Here is a 23,379-nt window from a genome sequence, read left to right as displayed (position 1 = left end):
GCCCTTCAAATTTTAATGGAGGTGTCCTGTACCTTTCTTCTTTATTCTTCACACCTAGTATTTCCTTCTGTATTGAAGCAGAAAAGAAATTTCGCTCCATATTTCCAGAGTGTTTGTGCCTCTGTCGCCAATGAGAGAACCAAGGCGGGTTTAGTAAATACTTTTCTCTTATTGGTAGTCGAGATTTTGCAGGTGTTTGCATTACCTATAACAGCTCCACGTCTTCGGCATTAGTCTGGACCCCTCACGATTACATGTACCAATGTCTATTGATAGTATGTATTAACACTCCAAAATCGCAATTTTTACCTGAGACGAACTTGTGTAGTGCACATAAAGAATATAATTTTGATATGTTATTTCGTTATGTGTTTGTCAGCACTCAGCAGGCTACTATTGTTGATTGCCCCAAAAATGAGAAATGGAAAAATAAAAAGTTATTTTGTGTCGTGGTGTGAATGCCCAAAAGAAATAAAAATATCTTTCTTTTCTTTATGATCTTTGATTGGCTGGATCAATTCATGATGTGTATAGAAATTGAGAATTCAGCTGCTGCTCTCTTGTTATCAAATGAAATAATTAAATTTTTGATATGTTATTTTCGTTAGGCATTTTTGGTGTCAAAAATTCTAGAAATTAAGTCATGACCTACATCCTTAATTAATTTCAACCTATTTTGTGACTTGAAGCTATATCAAATTTGAGTGTTTCTCAGGGTCAGTTCTGTACCAGTTGTACCAGTTTTTTATTCTTATTTTTTAGTATCTCAACTTGAAATGGCCACCAAAAAATTAGATAAAAATCCTAACATGGAAATTTTTGTTTCTCTGTACCCATGAGTGTGCTTTATTATCCTGTAAAACATTTTTTATTAATTCATGCTTTAAATACCTTTTTAGTTTTGGTTTACAAAAATGCTGATTTTGGGGTTTATTGGTACCAGCAGGTACATGGCTTGGTTCATCTGGCCCTGTTACCTAATGCAATGTTTGGGCATGCTCAAAGTTTGCATTGGGGCTTACTGAGCATGGAAACTTAGCTAACACGAGAAATTTAGAGATTAAAAAGGACAAAACTGAATTTCAATCCAAATTTCATTTTTAATACGTTCTTAGACTTTCTATTAGAAACAGTGAACGGGAGGGGGAGTATAGGTGGAGAAGACGGGACAATGAAAGTGGGAGTTATGATAAATCATTTGGTTTTCACCAATTTCAACTAAATCCTCAAAGTTAGATTTCCAGTGAAAGGGAATATTATGATAGACGGGAGTAAATATTAGGCATGAGACAAAGTGTATTTCATTTTCTTCTTCAATTCAATCATGTTTAAACATTAATGGATATGTCCATTTACAATCAAAGGGATATAATGGTCAATTTAAATTTTAAAATAATTAAATAAAAGATTAAATGATTAAAAGGGGATAGAAGAAAGAATTTGAAATTTGTATGGGGATATTAGCTATTATGATGTTTTGATGGGGATATTGGCTATTTCAAAAATTTGCATGGGTACACTGGAAATTTTCCCTTAATAAAAATGGCCGCTATAATTTAGTTTTTGTAGTTTTACTATAATATTAAACGGCTAAACTCAATTGAAAACATCAACAAACATATACAAATATAATGTACATACAATCTAGATAAATTTTAAGTTTAATTTTTGTTGTATCTTTTTGAGAATGGTATGAATCGGTTGAATTCATAAATCATATGTTGAAATACTCGATCATAACGGAATTTCCGTAGTTCAGCATAAACTGATTTCAAATATAAAAGATTATGCCTCTGTTGTTTTAGTAAAGTTGGAGGTCAAATTATCAAACTATTTTAATATTTATAATTATTCGGATTTCGATCACGCGACCTTCACGCAAAGAATATGCCTATGTTTTTAAGAAAAATGAATTAGCCAATTTAATATTTTGCAAAATGCTTATAATTGTTTGTACGAAGAAAATGAGAAAAAACGTAATTTAATGAAAAAAGATACTATTTTGATGTTTTGATAAATTTTTTAAAATTGTTTAATTAACCTCTATTCCTACTTTACATATTCTGTTTTTTCTTTCAAAAATACGTCATCGACCGCGGCCGAAAGGAGAGGCGCTGAGGCGAGCATTTCATTATTTGTTGAATCTGCAATTTAAAAACTAAAATTTTCCCTGCAATTGTGCATAAAACTTCAGTGATAAGCCGACATTTTTATTTGGGAGAATTGTGCTCATGCCACTATAAAATCTCTAATTTTGAAAAATGCCACTGCATACTTTGAATTCACACCAATGCCATCACAAAATTGGTTTATTTCTAATTTTGCCACAAATACATTATTAATCTTTAAAAACAATAAAATAATTATAATGACCAAAATACCTTTCACAGAAATTAGTAACCCCTCTCTCCTGTTCGTGACAATCTCATCTCATCCCGTTGTAACCATTCCTGTATCTCTCCCGTGCTTCTCCTCTCATGATTCCTCAGCCCCTCTCTCCCGTGCTTCTCTCTCTCGTGATAATGCATCTGTTTTAAACACAGCAAGATAATGCATTTTTCTGGTAAATGGTGCAGCAGTATTTTTTTGAACAGCTGAACTTTGAAGATCAATTCCTACTAATAGGCTACACCAAATCTTGCGTTCTTTACATGAAAATCTTCCTTGAGTCATGATCTGTATGAACGTAAAACAGTTTTGTTACACTCAATTCAGAGTTATGTGAAACAGGTGTTTTCATACAAGGGAATCTGCTGGTAACTGGCTGTTGTTATCATGCTGATAACCAACTTTAAATGTTCATTCCAAGAGTTCTGCTAAGCCAAATTTAAGGTTCTTTATGTGAAAATTCTCAGGACATTGTGCTATACATTCTGGTAAAATTTCATTAATTTTGGGGATTCCTAGCTATGCCAAACAGTGGTCTAAACACAAGGGCAAATTAGGAACTGTGATGGTATTTTGCTGGTTTTTATCATTTCAAATTGCTAAACTTCAAAAATTCATAATAAATTGAAATAAAATCCAAATAATATAAAATTTATGTCCATTTGGCATATTTTTGAATCCTATTTGCACACCTATGCAGTGCATATGCGCTTCTCACATAGTGTAGCCATGAGTGGCTTTCTTTTTCCCAAATTAGGCACACTTTTGCTCAAAGTCAATGATATGACATTTGCTTCCTAATTGTCAGTCAAAAACACTAAAAGTTGCAAGTCAAAAAGTTCAATTAGTGTGAGAGGCAGAGAGATGTTAAATGGATATTAAACTCCCCGGACAAGATTGGTGTGAGAGGCAGAGAGGAGGATCGCGAGGCAGATAGATGGATAGCGAGAGAAGAGAGGAGGCAGGATCCCCTTTCTCGTATGAAAGAGAAGAGAGGAGATAGGAATTGTCTGTGGCTCTAACTATGCATTTATTTTAACTGAGGGACATAATTGGAAATACAGAAATACGTATTTCAAAACAGAATTTCTCAGATTATTTTTAATCAAAATAGTATAAAAATTGTACAATAATGGCAAAATTAGAAGTAAACCAACTTTATGATGGCATTTTTCAAAATTAGGGGTTTTGTAGTGGCATTAGTGTGAATTCAAATTATGCAGTGGCATTTTTCAAAATTAGGAGTTTTGTAGTAGCATGGACACAATTCTCCATTTTTATTTTTACCACATTAAAAAATATTTTAATAATAATAACCAAAGTTTAGTAACAATTTTAAAAATACCCCACCTGTGGAATTTTTTTTTTATGAAACAGCAATTTATTTTTATTTTTTATTTTTTGTATTCAAATATTAGAAATGTTGGATATATTTCTTTGAAAATAGATGTAATACAATATAAGTTGATTTATTAGAAAGACTGTAACAAATAACCTGGATCAATATTTTTCAGGCTGGATTTTTCGTGGCTGTAAGAAAAATTAATATATTTCTTTATGTGTTATTGGAAACAAAATAAAAATGTTTAGATTCTGAGTTATTGATCCCGGTTCAAAAGTTACTTCTATGTAATCTAGAAAATATTGTGATCCTTCTAGGACATTTAATTTATAAAAAGTTGTATCTATTTTGAGAATTCTTTTTGAATAATAATTATTAAATAACTTAAAGTTTTTATTTTTTTTCAAAAATAGATACAACTTTTCATAAATTAAATGTCCTAGAAGGATCACAATATTTTCTAGATTGCATAGAAGTGACTTTTGAACCGAGATCAATAACTCAGAATCTAAGCATTTTTATTTTTTTTCCAATAACACATAAAGAAATATATTAATTTTTCTTACAACCGCGAAAAATTCGGCCTGAAAAATATTGATCCGAGTTATTTGTTACAGTCTTTCTAATAAATCAAATTATATTGCATTCCATCTATTTTCAAAGAAATATATCCAACATTTCTAATATTTCAATACAAAAAATAAAAAATAAAAACAAATTTCTGTTTTATAAAAAAAAAAATTCCAGCTAGTGGAAAAATTCCACAGATGGGATATTTTTAAAATTGTTACTAAACTTTGGTTATTATTATTAAAATATTTTTTTAATGTAGTAAAAATAAAAATGTCGGAGTGATAAGCATTCAGGTTGGCGAGTATAGATAAAAAAAATATTTATAACGAATCAAATAATCAAATTTCTGAATCTACAAATTTGTTGTTCTCATCAATCCACTTTACACATGTTATTTGATTATTATTTTCTTGTTGGACTTAGCACCGGTAAAAGTGTAAGTACTGGTACTTATTTTTTAGGAGGAAAATTCGTGGGCAAAAAAATCTCAAGTACTTGTATGTTGTACACACTACACACTGACACTTAGGTCTGCTGGAGAGAATATTCCTATTCACTCAAGTATTGCATCAGAACTCTGTTTTAAGATTCGTGTTAGGTTAGAAAGGAGAATGTATGTATGTGAAACCAGGGAATGGAATGGAATGGTTACCCTTTTGAAAAGAACGGTTCGGATCCATTAATTGTACATTGCACTGGATGTGATGTGAATTCCCTTTCGTTCGTTCCTTCGTTCGTTCTTTGGATCTTATTCTTCGTCATAGCGAAAATGCGAAATAAACAGAAACATATTCGTTGCTTAATAGCAACCCTCACCAACGATGCACACTCTTTTTAAAAGGCAGAGAAGAATGCGCACGAAACAGAACCTCTCCTCTCTCCCCTCATCTCTCTCTCTCACCTCTGTTGATTCTGCTTTCAGTTTGCCATGGACGATCGAGGGACGATCTCGCCTTCAATTCAGCCAAAGGACCCCAGAAAGATCGCCAGGAAGTAAGCAATTAGTTTTCGCTTTTCTCTCTCTCTCTCTATTTTCAAAGACTCTACGACCTTTTCTTTTCATCAATTCAGGTCCAACTTTTCAGGTACCAGATCGATTTGTGCAAGAAGGCCTTGGAGGAAAATGTAATCGTCTACCTAGGCACTGGATGTGGTAAAACCCATATAGCCGTGCTCTTGATGTACGAACTAGGTGACCTCATAAGAAAACCTAGTAAAGAGGTGTGCGTATTTCTGGCGCCAACAGTGCCTCTTGTCAGACAGGTACAAGCATTTTTTACGGCTCATTTTTTTTTAGTTCAGGACTTGAACTATGGGATGAGGGATCATTATTCAAGCCCTTAAGTCGTGTGGTTTGGCTTTGGAATAATATTTAAACAACTCCTGACTCTCTCCCAATTTTGCCTGGAGGTGGCAAAACAATGGGAGCAAAGTCTGCTTTTGGCCCCTCAACTATTGCACTTGATTCAGTTAGGCCCTTGTACTTTTTTCGGGTCCAATCAACCCTTTAAACTTGAAATTATTGCATTTGATTCAGTCAAGCACCTGCACCCTTTCTGTTAAATACGGCTGTGACATCCGCACCATATAATCAAAATGACACCATGTCAGCATTGGGCCACCAATAAATGCCATGTAAGCACCCCATATGTGGCATTCCATCACCAGCATGTAGTATGTCAGCGTCATTGATTTTAGTTGAAGAGATGCTTGATTGAACCAGCATGTAGTACACTAACTTTGGGGGACAAATATATCAAAAGATGCTCAGGGACTTGACTGAACTGAGTTTATAGTTCAAGGGAAGAAGCAAACTTTCGTAGGAAATGTTTCTGCATTTTCCTTTTATCTGCTGGATATGGGTAAATATGCCATTTCTTTGCCCTTGAAACTGGAAAATATAATAATATCAAAGGTCCTGGCAAACGGCAAGCCGATTCAAACTGCATTTCACTGGTCTCATCAGCAAACATCAAAGATAATATTCTTTTTCTATTTCCCAATTTGTATTTGGTGGACAAAAATACTGAGTGAGTTGAGGGGCACCCACGACTACCTACAATTTGAGGTTGCGCGCTATTGAAAGAGCAATTTTGAAATGAAACTGAATTTGTTTGTACAAGTACTCCTTGAAATTGTATGCTTCCTGAAAATGTTTTATACAAACATGCACTTCAAATACTACATTCAACCTTTCGTAGACACTGTATGGTATTTCCGTGGTTATTGATCTGTATTTGTAATTACATAAATCTATGTTGTTAATACATCTTTTTATTAAACTGGCACTAATTTTGTTGTATTTCAGCAAGCTCTGGTAATAGAAAACTCTACCGATTTTAAAGTTAGGTGCCATCATGGAAATCGCAAAGGACTCAAAGACCACAGTGACTGGAATTTGGAGATTGAGCATACCGAGGTAAATAGCTCTTTCTAAAAATTGACCTCAATTTACCGAAATACTAGTTCTTTTTAATTTTTCTTTCCCCTCATTCCTATCTAAAATTTAACTTCAATTGGCTGTTATTGAGAGCAGCTGACATGGCCTGGTTCTTACCAGTACTGATTCCTGCCTGTATGACACCCTGTTTGTTGGAGAAACAAATACATGAAATTAAATACATTTGTCCAGCCGATACTGCGCACCTTTATAGGCTTAAAAGTTAAGACCATGGAAGAACTTCAAAGCCCTTGGAACTAGAAATAATAATTCATGTCTCATTAGTTCTGCTTACTATTTAGTACATATGAAAGGGTTGACATTTGGATATTTCTGTATGTAATTTCTGAGACAGGTTCTTGTGATGACACCACAAATATTTCTACACATTTTGCGGCATTGTTTTCTCAAGATGGATTTGGTCTCACTTCTGATTTTTGACGAGTGCCACCATGCCCAAGCTCAAACGAGGCATCCTTATGCCCAAATTATGAAGGTACTTACAAGTCTTTATAAAACCACCTTTGAATTCTTTGATGTAATGTAAACACCCTGAATCAAGCAAAATTACTGTCCTACCCCTGTCCCTGATATTGGCATTTATAACTTGTTTTTCATTTTCTAAGGACTTCTATAACAGCTACAGGCCAAACCTAATTTAATATTAGTTGTAAGAAACTTATAAACAAGCCCTTTATATCTGTATTTATATATATTGTGAATCACCCAGATTATGAAAATTATTCCAGTCCTGCCTGTAAGGTCAATTTTACTAAATAGAGAAAAAAAAAACAAAAAAAACAAATTGATCTTGCAGGAATTCTATAGGAGTGATGCCCCTAAACGGCCCCGTATATTTGGCATGACGGCTTCTCCCATCATTGGTAAAGGTAATTCAAATTCTAAAACCTAATGATTGGAAGTCATGTTATTCTGACATGGATCGTTTTGTCTGATCAAAATAATTATGTCCACTTTTGTCGCATTTTACAATTACATTGTTACAATCTTTTCGAATAGCTTACCGGTTAGATCTTTAACAGGTGGATCCAATAAGCTAAACTACACCAAATGCATAAATAGTCTTGAGCAATTACTAGATGCAAAGGTTTGACTGTACTTCTAGTATTATGGATTTCTGTTTTTCCTGTTTTACTACTGAATTTTTTAAAAGATTTCATTGAATGCTTCGGTATTACAATTCGAAGGTTTATTCAGTAGATGATAACTTGGAATTGGATAGTATAGCTGCCTCTCCTGATGTGGAAGTTTACTTTTATGGCCCTAAAAGTTTCTGCAATTCACGGCTCCCTATTAAGTACAGTGCAAGGCTCGACAACCTAAAAATTGAGGTAGTTTTTTTTTTTTCCTTGTACTATTGATATTCTTCTCCAATTGTTTCTTTTAGGTTGTTTTCACGTATACTTATAATGCTTCTGATGCAAACAGTGCTCGACCACACTAGGTGGGAGTCTTGATGACATGAATGAATATCAAAAGAAGATGAAGTCCTTGTCGAAATTGCATGAAAATTTGGTTTTCTGTTTGGAACATATTGGGCTCTATGGCGCTTTGCAGGTAAGTTTTTATCTTTCATCTTTTTGTCAAATTTATTAATTGGAATTTTTTATCTCTTCATGTTGTTTCTTTATTCCATTGTTGGTGTGAAATGTACTTAGTCATGACATTACTTAATCAGTTGCTGTTTTTTTTTTTTTTTTTAAATTTGAAAAAAATACTGTGAGAAGTTCAAATGTCAGTTGAATGGTCCTCGTATCTTGAATAAAGTTATCACTTATCACAGATGGAAAAAGTCGGAATAAATAATTCTACTAAGATATTTGCTATTAATATTAGTTAAATTTGGTTCTTAAACTTTATACTTCAGTCAGATTAAAGAGAAACAAATTTTTCATAGGCTGCCAGAATTCTATTGGCAAGTGATAGAGGCGACCTTGGTGAATATGAGTCTGACACTTCTAACGGAGAGTGCCTTTTCAGAAGTTCATATTTGAACGGAGCAGTGTCTATTCTAAGTCATAATTTAGTTGACAGTATGTTTTTCACACATGTGTTGTTTTCAATCTTTTACTTATTTTGCACCTTCCTTCTTGAACTTTTATTTATTTATTTATTTTCTTGCTTATTTAAAGCTTTATAATCAACTCGGGTTTAAACAATTATTGAATACTAATGGTACTTGCATTTCTTCAAATATCATGATGTGACTTTTCTGTGTTTTATGAATTCTTTGCATTATTTTTTTACATCTGTAAGATGGCGAGAGTGTGGATTCTCTTGCTCCAGAGACCTTTGAAGAGCCTTTTTTCTCGCAAAAATTGTTATGCCTAATTGAGGTTCTCTCTAAATACAGGTATCTGCTGATCAATTTTTTCCTTTATATATTATTTTGTGCATTCCCAAAAAATATTTCCCAATTTAGGCTAACTTCATAACACCATATTCCCCTATCTTAAGTTTTAATCAGGATGCCAGTTCAAAAGTGCCGATTCCTGTACATTATTCACTAATGCATTTGTTTTAAGATATTTAATCCCTGGACTCTTTTATTTGACAGAATATAATAATTAAGAAACCTTCTAGTTACTATTTTTTTATTAAGTCGTGTGCTCTAAGGTCCCCATTAATAATATGTTGAGGCCAGATAAGATCCCAAATGAAAGTTGCAAACCTCAAAAACTTTATGCAAGTCAAACACAAACTGGATGAAAGATATTTGATTACGCAGATTGCTTGGTTATGATTGCAGCAATTACTACTCAAACAAGATATTTAATTGCATTGCTTGTGTAATTTAATAGAGCACAATAATTAATGAGACTTCCATTACTACTTTCAATTAGATGGCCTTCATCAGAATCCCCGTTGTTAATATTTTTAGGCCTGATAAGGACCGCAAAAGAAAATTGTGAATTACCATAAATAAATACATGTCAAACAAGGTTTACATTATTTATTATTAAAATCTGGTAAAACTGTGACAAATGCTCATAACAGTTTGGCGACGTCTGATGATCCTACTTTTGGAGTTTTTACTAATTTCTGACTTTCAAGAGAAACAATAAGAAGATTAAGTTGTCTTTGCAATTAAAAATGTACTGCTAGATACTGGTCAGGTCCGTACACCAGATCCAATGGGATTGCTCTATGTGAGAAATTGGTTGAAGATGAAAGCCAATTATTAAATAGAATCCCAATTCATAACATTGTTTTGTTGAAATGCTTGTAATGGGGTCATTTGGAAAATAGCTGACGGGTAATATTGAGTTATCTTTAATGACATTTTATTCATTTTCTCATACTTAGTTAAATGACTGTCTTTCAACAGGATGCAAGAGATGACCAAATGCATAATATTTGTGAAGAGGATAATAGTGGCGCGATCTCTTGCATATATTCTGGGAAACCTTAGCAACGTCAATTTTTGGAAATGCGAGTTTCTTGTGGGGTGTAACTCAGGCTCAAAAACCATGTCAAGACAGAAGATGAATGCTGTTACTGAGAGATTTTGCAATGGGGAGGTGATTAAATAATAAGTAATATTAATGACTGCTTAGCATGCTCTTAGACAATAAATGCAGTCTTTGGCATTAAATATGCCTCGTCATAGTGACAGTTCCTTATGAAAAAGGATTAAGGCTTTCTTTACTGACTATTATTCAACTTCTAGAAACAACAAATATTGACAGGTGTAAATCACTTAATGTTCAGATAGGTAGTGTGGTCATTAATGGGGATGCTAAACAAATAATTTATACCTTTACTGACTGATATAATAACCCCCAGACAAACATGGAAACCTTCCCACAGTGCCTCTCCTTTCCTCTTCCTGTTCTGTTTATATTGGCTCGTTTTCTGTTTAGTTGCAAAATAGTTAAGAAAACAAGTTTTGTGTTTGCAGGTGAATTTACTTGTGGCAACCAGTGTTGCTGAAGAAGGGCTTGATATTCAGACTTGCTGTCTAGTAGTTCGATTTGACTTACCTGAATCAGTCGCTAGCTTCATACAGTCAAGAGGCCGTGCCCGCATGATGGAATCAAAGTACATCTTTCTCTTGGAGAAGTAGGTTTTTTTTTCTTTAGTTCTTCTATATTTTATATCAAGTTAATTCATAGTGTTTTCAGTATTTTTGCCCTGGGGCTGGTACCTTTTTCCGAGCCTTTTTAATTAAGAAGGTGGTGTCAGCCTATACAAACAGCTACGTGGAAGAGAGCAAGGCCAGGCCAGAGGTTTATCTAACTAGGCTAAATGAGAAAATGAATAAAAATTTAATTAAAATAAGTAAATGGAAATATTTAACTAAGAAACAAGCTTTCCCACCATGAAAAGTTTGCTGCAAGATACTGGTAAAGCGAGTTCATCAGATCCATCTGGAATGCAGGATTGCTCTATATATAAACTCTGAAGGATTGGTTGAAGACAAAAGTAGATTAAAATAAATCCCAAATAAGGGGAATTGGACTTTACCAATCTACCTCACGCATTTTTGTGGAAATGCTTTGTCAAGGGGTGCCTGAAATTTCATGGAAATTCTTTGTACAGATCATTGGAAAATAGGTTGTTGTCAAGGGGTACTAGTTAATTACCACATTTTTTTAATTGTTACTTCTTTAAACCAGGGGGAATCAGCATGATGAGAAACTAATAGAAGACTTTAAGTCGGCAGAAATTATGATGAACAGTGAGATTGGCTTCAGGTCATCAGAGGACACATTTGATACCTTAGAAGAGACAGTTTATAGGGTAGATACTACCGGGGCTTCCATTAGTACTGGTTGTAGCATCTCTCTCCTTTATCGGTACTGTGGTAACCTACCTCGAGATAAGTAAGTCTATTACTCTAACTCCAAATATTAGCTGGAAAAATTAAATCCCTGAACTTCCATCATAAAGCATGAAACTGTGTACTGTAGGCTGTTATTGGGGCTTGCCAAAAAAAAAAAAAAAAGAGGAAAAGAAATAGAAAAAGTAAAGAACAGCAAAAAGGATGCAACTAGTTGAGATTGTATAAATAGAGTGGAGTGGAGAAAGGGGGGAAAATATAGTTGCAGTAGATCTTGTATTGATCTCAAAATTTACAGCTGTATTAGTCCCTGTCTATTCAAAATTAATTTTCCTGTCAATTGCAGTTAAAGATTTCTGATTCTGTCTCAGCCGTGCTATCATATTCCTTCAACCTAACTATTGTGTTATGCTTGCATCATTTTCAACAAACTTGTTTTCTTCTTGAGTTCTAATTTGATTTTCTCTATCACCAAGCTGTACCAGGTAAACGAACCCCAAATTAGGAACTGAAAGAAAATGAAAGATCCCTAAATTGAACCTGATCCGTGAAGCCCTTTGGGCGGGTTGGATTAATCCCGTAGGTTTATGTAAAAAATTGGCACAACTATGTAAACTCTCATCACCAAATTCACTGGTCGTAATTCAAATATTGTGTTGTACGGAATAAGAATCTCTATATTTTGATCTTTTATATCTTTTGTTCCTTGGCAGATATTTCACACCTTCACCAAATTTCTATTACATGGATGACAAAAGTGGCATCATATGCCGAGTTGTGCTTCCTCCAAATGCGGCTCTTCGTCAGGTTGACAGCGAACCATGTTTCTCAAAGGACATGGCCAGAAGGAATGCATGTTTGAAGGCTTGTCAGATGCTTCATAATCTGGGTGCTCTGACAGATTATCTCTTGCCTGATGTGGCCTCCAAAAGGAAAGGATCGACCATGCATTCTTCAGAATCGAAGAGCCATGAAGGCATGTTTTCACCTTAACAGCCAGTTAGCAATGCTACTCTTGTTTTGCATTGTTTTAATTTTGATAAGAATTGACTTATGCACAGCGTCCAGGTTAGGTCATTTTGGGTTCAGCTCAGTTCTGAATTTGATTGCTCAACCCTTGGTCATTCCATTCCGTTTATCCTCAAGTTATGATTGCTTCTTGGGTACTGGCATTTTCGGGTTCTGGTATTATGGGCAAGTTGTTTGGGTTAGGTTTTTGCATTAGTCAGGTTGGGAATTTGGGTCATTTTGGGTTATTGAGCCAAACCGAATTGCTTTTGGATTTGCAGTTCTCTTTTGTCAGTTATAACTGGGGTATCATGTAAGGTGGATTGGTTGGGGTTACAGGCTAGTCAGGTTTTGATGGTTGCGTGGGTCTGGGTGTACTGGGTTCTGGTCGGCTAGGTTGCATTTTGATCGGTTTCTGGTCAGATTAGGTTTCATGTATGTCATTGCATTTTAATTAAAGAAAAGAAAAATAAATCAGATTGGGTTTGTTTCGGGTTGCTTTCAATAGGTTGTCGGGTTTTTTAGACTTAATTAATCATATTAGTAATTAGTATGGGCTAGCCTGGTTCACCCTACCTTTTCAGTTTGAAATTATGGCTGAGAGAAACACCCTTCTGACTACTTGTCAGGATGGGTTGGTTTTGGTAGTTTTTGGGACTCACCACATGAGTTGCCTTGTCACAATTATAGCCCTAATATGAACACAACCTAAAAATAAACACTAGGGGTGAAATGATGTAAAATATTTACAAAAACAAAAAAAAAAATGGAGAAAGAATTTGAAACTGTGTACCAGCCTTGATCATACCAGTATACTCAGGTTAGTTACCAGTGCATGGTACAATACCAATATCGAGAAAAGAGAAACATTATGCAGCAAGAGAAAGGCAATTTGGGGGCGACCGATGGAGAGGAAAGAAGAGAAAGGCAGGATGGACGCCTCTGCAACTGGGACCCAGACATTTAAAATGAAACCGGAGCCGTTGAAGGGTCCAGCTAATGATGAAGGGGCCCCGCACTGTCAGAAACAGGGAAGAACTGGAGATGATACCAAAGAATAAAAAGGGCGTAGCGATTTCAGATAGTTAGGCGATCTGTTATAGCAGCTCAGCGATTTCAGCTGATGTGGCTGCCGACGTGTTGAGTGTAGAGTAATTAGGAGAGATTAGTTGGTCATTTCAATTCATTTATTTGAAACTTTATCGCCTATATAAAGCGATTGTATCAGCGGAACCAATTTCATGAAAAGTATTATGAATAGAATCAATGTTACTCCATTCTTTCTCAAGCTCCGTTCTTTCATACTCTAAATTTCCATCAAATTGCTTTGTCTTTGAGTGATTTGATTCAATTTGATCATACCTGATCTGAGACCTATTCTTGCTGCACACAAGAAGGAAACAGATCAATGTAAAATCATCATACAGAAGGCATGGAATAACTAACCAATCTTAATTGTTCACATGGTATAGATGAAAATCTCAGAGAAGAACTCCATGAGATGCGGCTTCCTGCCCTCTTGAAAGAATCGTGGTTGTCAAGCACCGACAAAAAAGTCAACATGCATTCCTATTACATCAGATTCTTACCGAAACCAGATGACAGAAACTACAGGATGTTTGGTCTTTTTCTCATAAGCCGGCTCCCGGAGGAAGCTGAGTCACTAGAAGTCGATTTACACCTGACTCATTGCCGCATTGTGAAAACAGGTCTCAACTGGCTTGGCTTGGTATCATTTGACAAAGAAGAGGTATAGATTGCATATTTGCATTAATGTTCAAGCTCCAAAATACCTTATATTTCTTGTCTCTTTAAGCTGAAGGTCAATTATGAGGATCCATATCTGGTGCTTTTCTTGCCTCAGAAAGCAGTGCCCTGCTTTAGCAATTAGGAGTGACTGATCTAAAACAGACGAGTCAGATCCCATCCAAGCCCACACTAAATGCCCCTTATAAGAATTCAGTATTTTCGATCTGGGCCATCCGTTTTAGACTGGATGATCCAGACAGGAAAAACAGGGCCCTGCTTTCCGATGCAAGAAAAGCAGACTGATCCAAGAAGTTATAAAACTTCTTCCCATCACCACATGCAAACAGTCATTGGCAAAAGCAAAAATAATCTGATTAATTTGACATAAATAGACTTTTGTATTTTTTCTGGTTTTATATGCTCTTTTTTTTTTTTATTTCTGTAGATGAAGATAGCTCAAAATTTCCAGGAAATGTTTCTCAAAATAGTCCTCGACCGAGTTGAATTCTCTTCTGGTCAAATTGCCCTTGGGAAAGACACGTCCAGTATTCAGCACAGCAACTCGCTGTCTTATCTTTTGCTTCCTCTAAAACAGCACATTTGCAGCAATAATAACAACAAGTTGGTGGTTGACTGGGCCACTATGAGACACTGTTTATCATCCCCAATTTTTGGAAATGCAAATAGTCTCTTTTGGAGGAACCAAATTACAATTGGAAATTCTCTAAAGATGAAAGATGGAGAGTATAGAAAGCATGATATAGTGGGTAGTTTGATTTATACGCCGCATAATGGAATATTCTTCTTTGTGGATGATATTTTATATGAACTTAATGCAACTAGTCAACTTGAAAAGTCTACCTATGCGGAACATTTTAAAGAAAGGTAAGTAAATCTTAAAAAAGATATTTTTCCTTTGTAGATGTATGCATGCCTATTTTTCCCATTAATACATATCAAGTGGTCTGTAGGATTTTTTTTTTTTTTCTGTTTGTTTCTTACTACTTTTATTTAACATGGGCCTATGTGATGACAGAAATATGTGTAAGTTAGCAAATACATATAATATATAGAGATTTGCCTTTTTCTAGGTTTTTTTTTTGGTAGGGAGCTGGTCATTATGATGATTTTTTATATCTTTATTAATCAGGTTTAAAATCGAGCTATCACATCCAGAGCAACCGTTATTGAAGGTCAAGCAGCTTTTCAATGTGCACAATTTGCTACTCAATAGAAACAAAGATAATAAAGGTGTGTTTCACATTTCCCAGTTTGGTACATATTCAAAGAATTGCATGACTTGCTTGTTCAGCTGTTTTCAAATTTTAGTTGTTTTTTTGTTTCTGAAGCAAATTGAGAAATATTTGCTTGAATTGTGGGTTGATCAAGGCAAACTTGGGCCAAGTAGGGGCCCAATTGGGCTAAACTGGGAAAAATAGTAAAACCAGCAGATTTATTTTGGAGGCCCAATTGAGCTATCACATGCTGACGCAGCCCCTCCTGCTCAGAAGTTTTATTTTGGAGGGTTAATTATTTAGTTATGATAAAGTTGGTGACACCTAATTGCACAGTTGAAGCTTATCGAGAGTTAATTCAGACTCATTTCGGGCTAATCAATTTGTGACTGACTTTTCAAAAATATTTAGAGGCAAGAGAACTAACTGAGCACTTTGTGGAGCTACCACCTGAGCTGTGTTGTGTGAAGATTCTCGGCTTTTCTAAGGATATAGGGAGCTCATTGTCACTCTTGCCGTCTTTTATGCATCGTTTAGAGAACCTTCTTGTAGCTATCGAGCTCAAGCATCTAATGCTCTCCTCCTTTTCGGAAGCTTCTCTTGTCAGAGCAGAATGCGTATGCACCTCCAACCTCTCTTCTTCTTGATTTGTTTGGATTGGCTACAAATGTTGAGAACCTTATGCCAAATTTTGTATGGTACTTGCATAGAGTTTTGGGGCCAGCGAGGCTTGGCACCATGCCAGTGTGGTCCTGGTTTCTCTTATAACAGGCCTTAGATGTATATCTAAGCATTTATTTAATCCAGTTTTGCCACAATCGTTCTATTTGAAATTGGTTAAGCCCTCTCCAAATTTAAGCCTCTCAATACCCTCTTTTATGCAACTAAACCTCAATTAAGCCTCCATTTAACTCGTCTTGTTGCTTATCATCATGAATTGCCTGAACTGACTGCATTGAGCCTCATATTTACTGCAGAGCATGAAAATGACCCCATTTGGCTTAATTTATTTCAGATGTCCCAAATTTACAATTCAAAATAAAAACACTCTTAAAGAAGTGTTCACTCGGCAGATAAATTAAATTATGAAATGTAAACATGGAATGTTGATTAGAAGTGGAATGAAATATATGGTACAATGACAAGAAATAAAGTACAATTAAAGAGCTTTGAGAAATAGTAAGGTTTAAATAATTTTACCTAGATAGGTAAAATAGTAGAGGCATTTATTGGATTAAGTTTCTCACCCATACCAAACAACTGAGGTAATTTACCCAAAATTGTTCAAAGGCTAGTTAATATCTGCTTGGTACATAATACAAATAGAATTTCGTAGTTGTGCCATTCAGAAGGCCAAACAAACTGTTAGTTTTATTAGAGGGTTCAAATGCCTCCATTTTTTGTGCCTCCATCATACCTCCATTTTTAAAAGAATAATTATATCATTCCCCCCACCCCTCACCCCCCACTTATCCCTCCATTCTCTCTCTCAATATTAACTTCCTTAACTGTCATTTATCCCCTCATTTATTCAGTTAATAATTTTCATTTATTCCCGCATTAATTATACTATCCTCTAATAATAATCTCCGCTAATAATTTCCTTAAATATTTATATGTTTATTGATGTTCAAGGAAATATTTATCATTATTTCCGACAAGTATTTATCATAATGTCCGAGAAGTATTTATCATTGTCTCTGAAATATTTTTCTGTTATTGATTAAACATTACTTATTAACAAGTTCAAGAACAAAGTATTCATTATTGTATCATCAAATATTTTATCCATGAAACAAAATATTCATTTAATCTAGATGTTTTTTTTTTTTTCTGAAAGTTGCAATTAAAATGTTTAGAAATAATTGTTTATCTATTTATTAATGTTTAAGAAATTATTTATCATTATTTCTGATAAATATTTATAATTATGTTTGAGAAATATTTATCATTTGGGTGAGAAAAATTGTTTATTTAATGGTCTCGAGTTGTTTATTTATGGGGGGACTGCTCAATAATTTCCATTTAATCATGGGGGGACCGCTTAATAACTTCCATTTATGGGGGAATGCTCAATAAATTCCAAAATAATCATGGGGGGACCGCCCACCCCCCATTTATCCCTGCAATAATTTCCAACTAAGGACCGCGCAATAACTCCCACCCCCCATTTAATGGATTGATTTATTTTTTTATAAATATATATCATTGCATAGGGATTAATATTTGCAAATTTAACATAAGTACTTTGATGCTTCAAATTAAACACTAACAGTTTATTTATGATTGAGCAGTCCTCCATCATTATTTTTGGAAGTTTTTGCGGGGATAAATGGAGGGTGGGAGGTGCGGGGTTAATTATCAACTTCCTCTTTAAAAACTTTAATAGTTCAAAATCTAAAACTTAAAAGTCAAAATAAAACCGTTGGATGTGATCTATGTTATTTTTTCTATGTGCTTATAAAAAATTATCACATTTCAATTTTGTTTTTATGTGAATCAATAAGTTGAAAAATCAACGTCTCTAAAATTATCCACATTAGTACAATTTTTACAAGCTCTTGATGACAATAAAAATAAAGTTGGAATGTCATAATTTTTTACACATGCATAGATAAAATAATGTAGATCATATCCAACGGTTTTATTTTGACTCAAAGTTTTAGATTTTGAGTTATTAAAGCTTTTAAAAATAGAGGCATGATGGCGGCGCAAAAAATGAAGGCATTTGAACCCTCGTTTTATTATTATTGTTGTTGACCAGGTCAAATCATTAAAGGATAACCATCTGAGTATACTCTGGTATTAGCTAATCAAGTCTCAAGTGAAATCTAATTAACATGAATTTTAAAAGAAGCTTTTTGCTTCTTTTAGTCTTTAAAAGTTATTTGTTCGAACAGATACTGGAGGCACTGACGACCGAGAAATGCATGGAGAGGCTCTCATTAGAGAGGTTTGAAGTACTAGGTGATGCATTTTTGAAATACGTGGTAGGCCGACACAGCTTTATTTCTTTTGAAGGGTTAGATGAGGGTAAATTGACCTGGAGACGGTCATGCATTGTGAATAACTTGAATTTGTATGTCCTTGCTATAAAGAAAGATTTACAGGTACATGGTTTAAATCAGTTTTATATATTTTTTCATGTCTTGTACTATATTTTGAATAGAAAAATAGGAATATGAATTGTATTTATTCCTTTGTTCTCTTGGGCCTATATAGGCGTCACAAATTTCATTCGTAACCCTACGATTTTCTATAATTCCTTTCTTACCAATATAACCCTATAGTTACTCTTAATGCAATAAACATACATAAATCTCAACATTTTGTATACATTTTTAATAGAATTTTTGTCTTTTCATTAATGCCAGGTTTTCATAAGGGAACCATTTGAACCATCTCAATTCTTTGCATTAGGTCATCCATGCACCAAATTCTGCACCAAGGACAACGAGTCGATATTGCACCCAAGAAAATCTAAAACTCATTCCAGTTCCAGTTCTGAAACTCTTGAGCTGGCCACTGGTGGAAGGTGCACTCGGGCCCACCGCTGGCTCCATGGAAAGACAATTGCTGACATGGTGGAGGCTCTTGTGGGTGCTTTCCTGGTTGAAAGTGGTTTCAAGGCTGCCTTTGCATTTTTAAGATGGATTGGAATTGAAATTGATTTCAAGATCTCTGATTACGAAAAGGCTTGCCACCTGAGCTATAATAATTTATCACTTGTGGAGAGTATGAATATTGATGCATTGGAGGAAACCATTGGGCATGAGTTTAGGTTTAAAGGACTGCTAATGGAAGCGCTCATACACCCATCTTATAACAAGCACTCAGGTGGATGCTACCAGGTGCGTTGTCTCATGCCCCTATGTCTGGTAATACGAGCCTTTATCTCCAGGTCTTGTACGAAGCTGAGCTGGTAGGAGATTATTGTTGTGCCTGGATTTAATTGAATTTGTGTTATTTTAGGGTTTTATTGGTGAATTGGGGTAATTATGAATTTCATTTAGAATGTTACAGTATTAGAATTATCCTAAATTAGTCTGGTCAAAGAGAGAAATTTGAATGAAATGCCAAATTAGATATTATTTATATATAATTCATTCATTTTTCAACTCAGAGATTGGAGTTTCTAGGTGATGCAGTGTTGGAGTACTTAATCACCTCCTACATCTACTCGGTGTACCCTGATCTGAAACCAGGTCAAATGACGGATCTGAGATCCATTGCTGTTAACAACACATCACTTGCTCATGTGGCAGTCAGGCGGTCCCTGCACAAGCATCTGGTCAAAGATTCAAATGGCCTCACCACTGCTATTAACAAATTTGAGCAATATGTTGCTTTACCAGATTGTGAAAAGGAATTAGTAGAGGAACCCGCATGCCCTAAGGTTACCCTTTTTTTTATAGAATTTTATTTGTCATAAAAATAAAAGAAGTCTTTCATACCTCTATGTTACTACATATACCCAGCATCCCCTATTTGTTTTAAATTGAAGTAAGCTCTTTCCTCTTCATCATTATTTGAAATGTGAAACTGAGGGAGGAGGATACTTCTGTAAGTATTTCGAAAGAAGTATGAAGGGAGGTGTATAAAGGATGTACTCTTCATGTTTCACAGGCTACACATGATATTGTGTATACTTCAAATAGCAGACTGGAACCTCTCTAGTTGGTGCCTCACTAACCCTCAATTCAACTCAAATCTGTTGTGGATTTGAACCTAGCCAGGTCTTAAATAGAGCACCTCTCACCTACCTGTAAAGACCCCCTCTGTTACAACACCATTATTTATCAGTAGAAACCTTTCTTATATAAAAAGAACATGTAGATTGAAAAAATGATGACAAATTAAACAAGAATAAAGAGAGAGTTCATTCTTCATGTTAATATTGACAACAATGAAATTTATAGTAAGAGGAAAATCCGTCGATATTTTAAATCATGAGGGTTGAATTAGGGATCTAAAAAAGTCACGGTGTGTCCAGATACGTCATGGCACGGCACATGTGTTGTGACTCGCATCTCCCGTGCCGTGACCATCTTTTTAAAATTTGGCACGGCACGGTACGTGTCATATGTAATTAGGACCATTAGATCTTTTGATCAAATGATGAATCTGAATAAAACTAACTTAAATCGTGACTAACGTGCGGTAACCATCATTCCAAATTTGGTCACGTCACAGCACAATGTCACGTATTTAGAACCCTAGGTTCGAGTCTCTCTATCCCTAATAAAAAGCCCATTTGATTTTCGAAATATTTCCTTTATTTCGATTTTGATGAAAAAGTAAAATAAAATTCACTATTTTCATTTTTAATTCATTCACAGATCATTGACTGTCCTAACAATCCAGGTACTAGGTGATGTGGTTGAATCATGTGTTGGGGCTGTGCTTCTTGACACGGGGTTGGACCTCAAACAGGTTTGGAGCCTGATGCTGGATCTGTTAGTACCTGCTCTGAGCTTCTCTGATATGCAGATAAACTCATTAAGGGAGTTACGTGAGCTGTGCCAATCCAGTAATTTTGAACTGAAGCTACCTGATCCAGTAAAAAAATTCGAGGTGTATGACGTAAATGTGGAAGTTGGCATAGGAGGGAATTATTTGACTTTTACAGCTACAAATCGTAGCTCTAAAGAGGCCCGAAAAATGGCAGCTCAAAAAGCTCTCCTGAAATTAAAGGTACTTAATTTATTCAGTTTTTCATTGTTGGGTTGGTCCTTTTACTACAACTTGTATTCTTCCAGGCTTTTGGGCTTAAGTTAGTGCTAATATTTGCCCCTCCCTTTTACTTTAGTTTAGATACCTGTTCAACCTTTATTCAATTTATTATTTTTCTTTTAAAATGACATTTTTTTTTGTATTATGTACCCATGCTGCAAAATAAAAGTTTAAAATTAATTAATCCTATCTCATACTTATACATATATTTTTTTCATATTAACAATAATGAAGGTGTTTTTTATACCTTATCACTAGAATTAATACTGCTGTATTTAAGCCTACGGGTGTTCAATCTCAAAAAAAATAAATACTGCTGTATTTTCTGCTAGAACAAAGTTACCAGTTATAACTTGACCTAACTTACCATTGTACCATTTTTTTAACTTGTAATTGCAAATTACTGAAAATTACCAATAATTGCAAGTTATTGAAAACCTCTCTGCTTTTGTAACTGGATTTAACCAGGCATTAGGACACAAGCACAAGAACAAAACCTTAGAGGAGATATTGCGTACCACTCCAAAACAGAAAGCAAAGCTAATAGGATTTGACGAGGAACTTCTTGTTATAGAAACCTACTCATCTTCTACCACTGACAAATTTTCTAAATTAAGCATCAAAGAGGTCAAACCTGATGTCAAGTTCAAATCTACTTCAGAAAATGGAGATTTCTGTAGTTCACTTACTGGATCGGCAGTTGAAGGTAAAGCGGATTCTAATCTTAAAAACGGGTTGACAGGAGATAGTGTTGCAGTTGTGCGAAGGGGAGAGTTGAATGGTGCATCTTATATACATATTAATACTGACAATTATGAAGGTATGCTACATTCTTGTGCTTTACTATATACTATATATGAACTTCATGTTTTCTATTTATAATTGTGCTTGTGCTTGATATTTATTTGGATAAATTAATCAGTTATTGTAAATTTTTCTTATGTTCTGCCATTTCTTAACAAAGTAGACAGTTTAAGCTTACACCTTGTACCATATATAAATTTGTTTTATATCAACTATGATTTCACATCCATTTTAATATACTAATCTTAGCGAAAACATAGATATTGCCCTATATTCATTTGTTTTTGTTTTCTTTTATTCCAAAAAAGAAACAGGTCTAACAACATGCAAAACATCAAGGTCACAGCTGTTTGAGATCTGTGCAGCTTGTTATTGGAACAAACCTATCTTCGAATGTTGCAAAAGAGAAGGCCCTGATCACCAACCATTGTATTATCTTTTACCTTTCTCTAAGAACTATATTGTACAAGCAGGTACAACCATTAGTTGCACGAGTGAACAAGCAAAAAATCGAGTCTTTGCAGTTTGAGTTAGTTCAAGGAAAATCAATTGCATGGATGCTTTTGCAAAACAACTTATAAACGACTGACTTTTGTATAAGAAACTTAAAATAGTAGTTAAACACACCTAAAATCTAAACCGCTTGAGCCTACATGTTTTGGTAAGAAATCAGAGAAAATTGAGCCAGCCTTTTGTTCATGAAGTGCTTTTATGCTTATTAATGATTTTGTTTATTTATTAATAATATTATTTTGTAAAATTTGTGTAGGTTCACTTTCAAAGTTACTGTGCAAGTGCAAGGAGCTAAACCTACTTGCATAGAGTGCGTTGGTTACCCAAAAGCACAAAAGAAAGCAGCTGAAGAGAGTGCTGCTGAAGGTGCAGTTTGGTGCCTCAAGCATCTTGGTTACACGCTGAACTCCAAAACCTAAAATATATAGCTGTGTATCTGAAAAAAGTATATAGAAAAAAAAAATTGGTAGGTAAAATATGTGGCGCATGCCTTCAATGACCTAGGCAGAGACCTTTTCAATCATTGGCAAAAGTTATTGTGAATTTTTCCGGCCTGTATATTTATATCATTGCCTATATTTATATGTGAATGCATCTCAATATATAATATTATCCCCTGCTAAATTAATATGGCTGTGTATGTATGTATGTTTAGCAATGGTTTTGATCCCTGGTGAAGATGTTACGCATGTATGGAGACTTTGAGGCCTGCCAATGCAATGTGTACTTGAACATTTTCTAACTAAAAATTTTTCATTAAAATGAGTCGGTTAAAGAGTTTGAACTTTGA

The 23,379-nt window shown here is 34.7% G+C and overlaps 1 protein-coding gene across 4 annotated transcripts; it reads left to right on the top strand.

Moving 5' to 3' along the window:
- The first annotated feature begins 5,136 nt into the window (after positions 1-5,136).
- On the top strand, positions 5,137-23,191 carry DCL4 (dicer-like 4). 4 transcript variants are annotated; one of them, XM_078306539.1, is made up of 25 exons: positions 5,137-5,296; positions 5,389-5,566; positions 6,612-6,722; positions 7,099-7,239; positions 7,561-7,633; positions 7,787-7,851; positions 7,952-8,095; positions 8,193-8,321; positions 8,662-8,797; positions 9,021-9,117; positions 10,093-10,285; positions 10,666-10,826; positions 11,384-11,590; positions 12,261-12,523; positions 14,028-14,305; positions 14,750-15,189; positions 15,455-15,555; positions 15,951-16,156; positions 18,440-18,649; positions 18,914-19,390; positions 19,663-19,935; positions 20,904-21,233; positions 21,741-22,092; positions 22,385-22,505; positions 22,846-23,191. In XM_078306539.1, exons 1-25 carry the CDS (start codon positions 5,232-5,234, stop codon positions 23,006-23,008), a joined length of 4,914 nt encoding a protein of 1,637 aa, XP_078162665.1. In that variant the 5' UTR covers positions 5,137-5,231; the 3' UTR covers positions 23,009-23,191. The 4 variants fall into 4 exon arrangements, with proteins under 4 accessions (XP_078162665.1, XP_078162666.1, XP_078162667.1 ...); XM_078306540.1 differs by having other exon boundaries at positions 5,138-5,296; positions 22,391-22,505; XM_078306541.1 differs by having other exon boundaries at positions 5,138-5,296; positions 22,385-22,549; positions 22,846-23,132.
- Positions 23,192-23,379: the final 188 nt, after the last annotated feature.

Source organism: Carex rostrata, chromosome 8, assembly GCF_964058835.1.
Source record: "Carex rostrata chromosome 8, lpCarRost1.2, whole genome shotgun sequence".
Classification (NCBI taxonomy): Eukaryota; Viridiplantae; Streptophyta; class Magnoliopsida; order Poales; family Cyperaceae; genus Carex; species Carex rostrata.
This window is presented reverse-complemented; position numbering and strand designations above follow the sequence as displayed.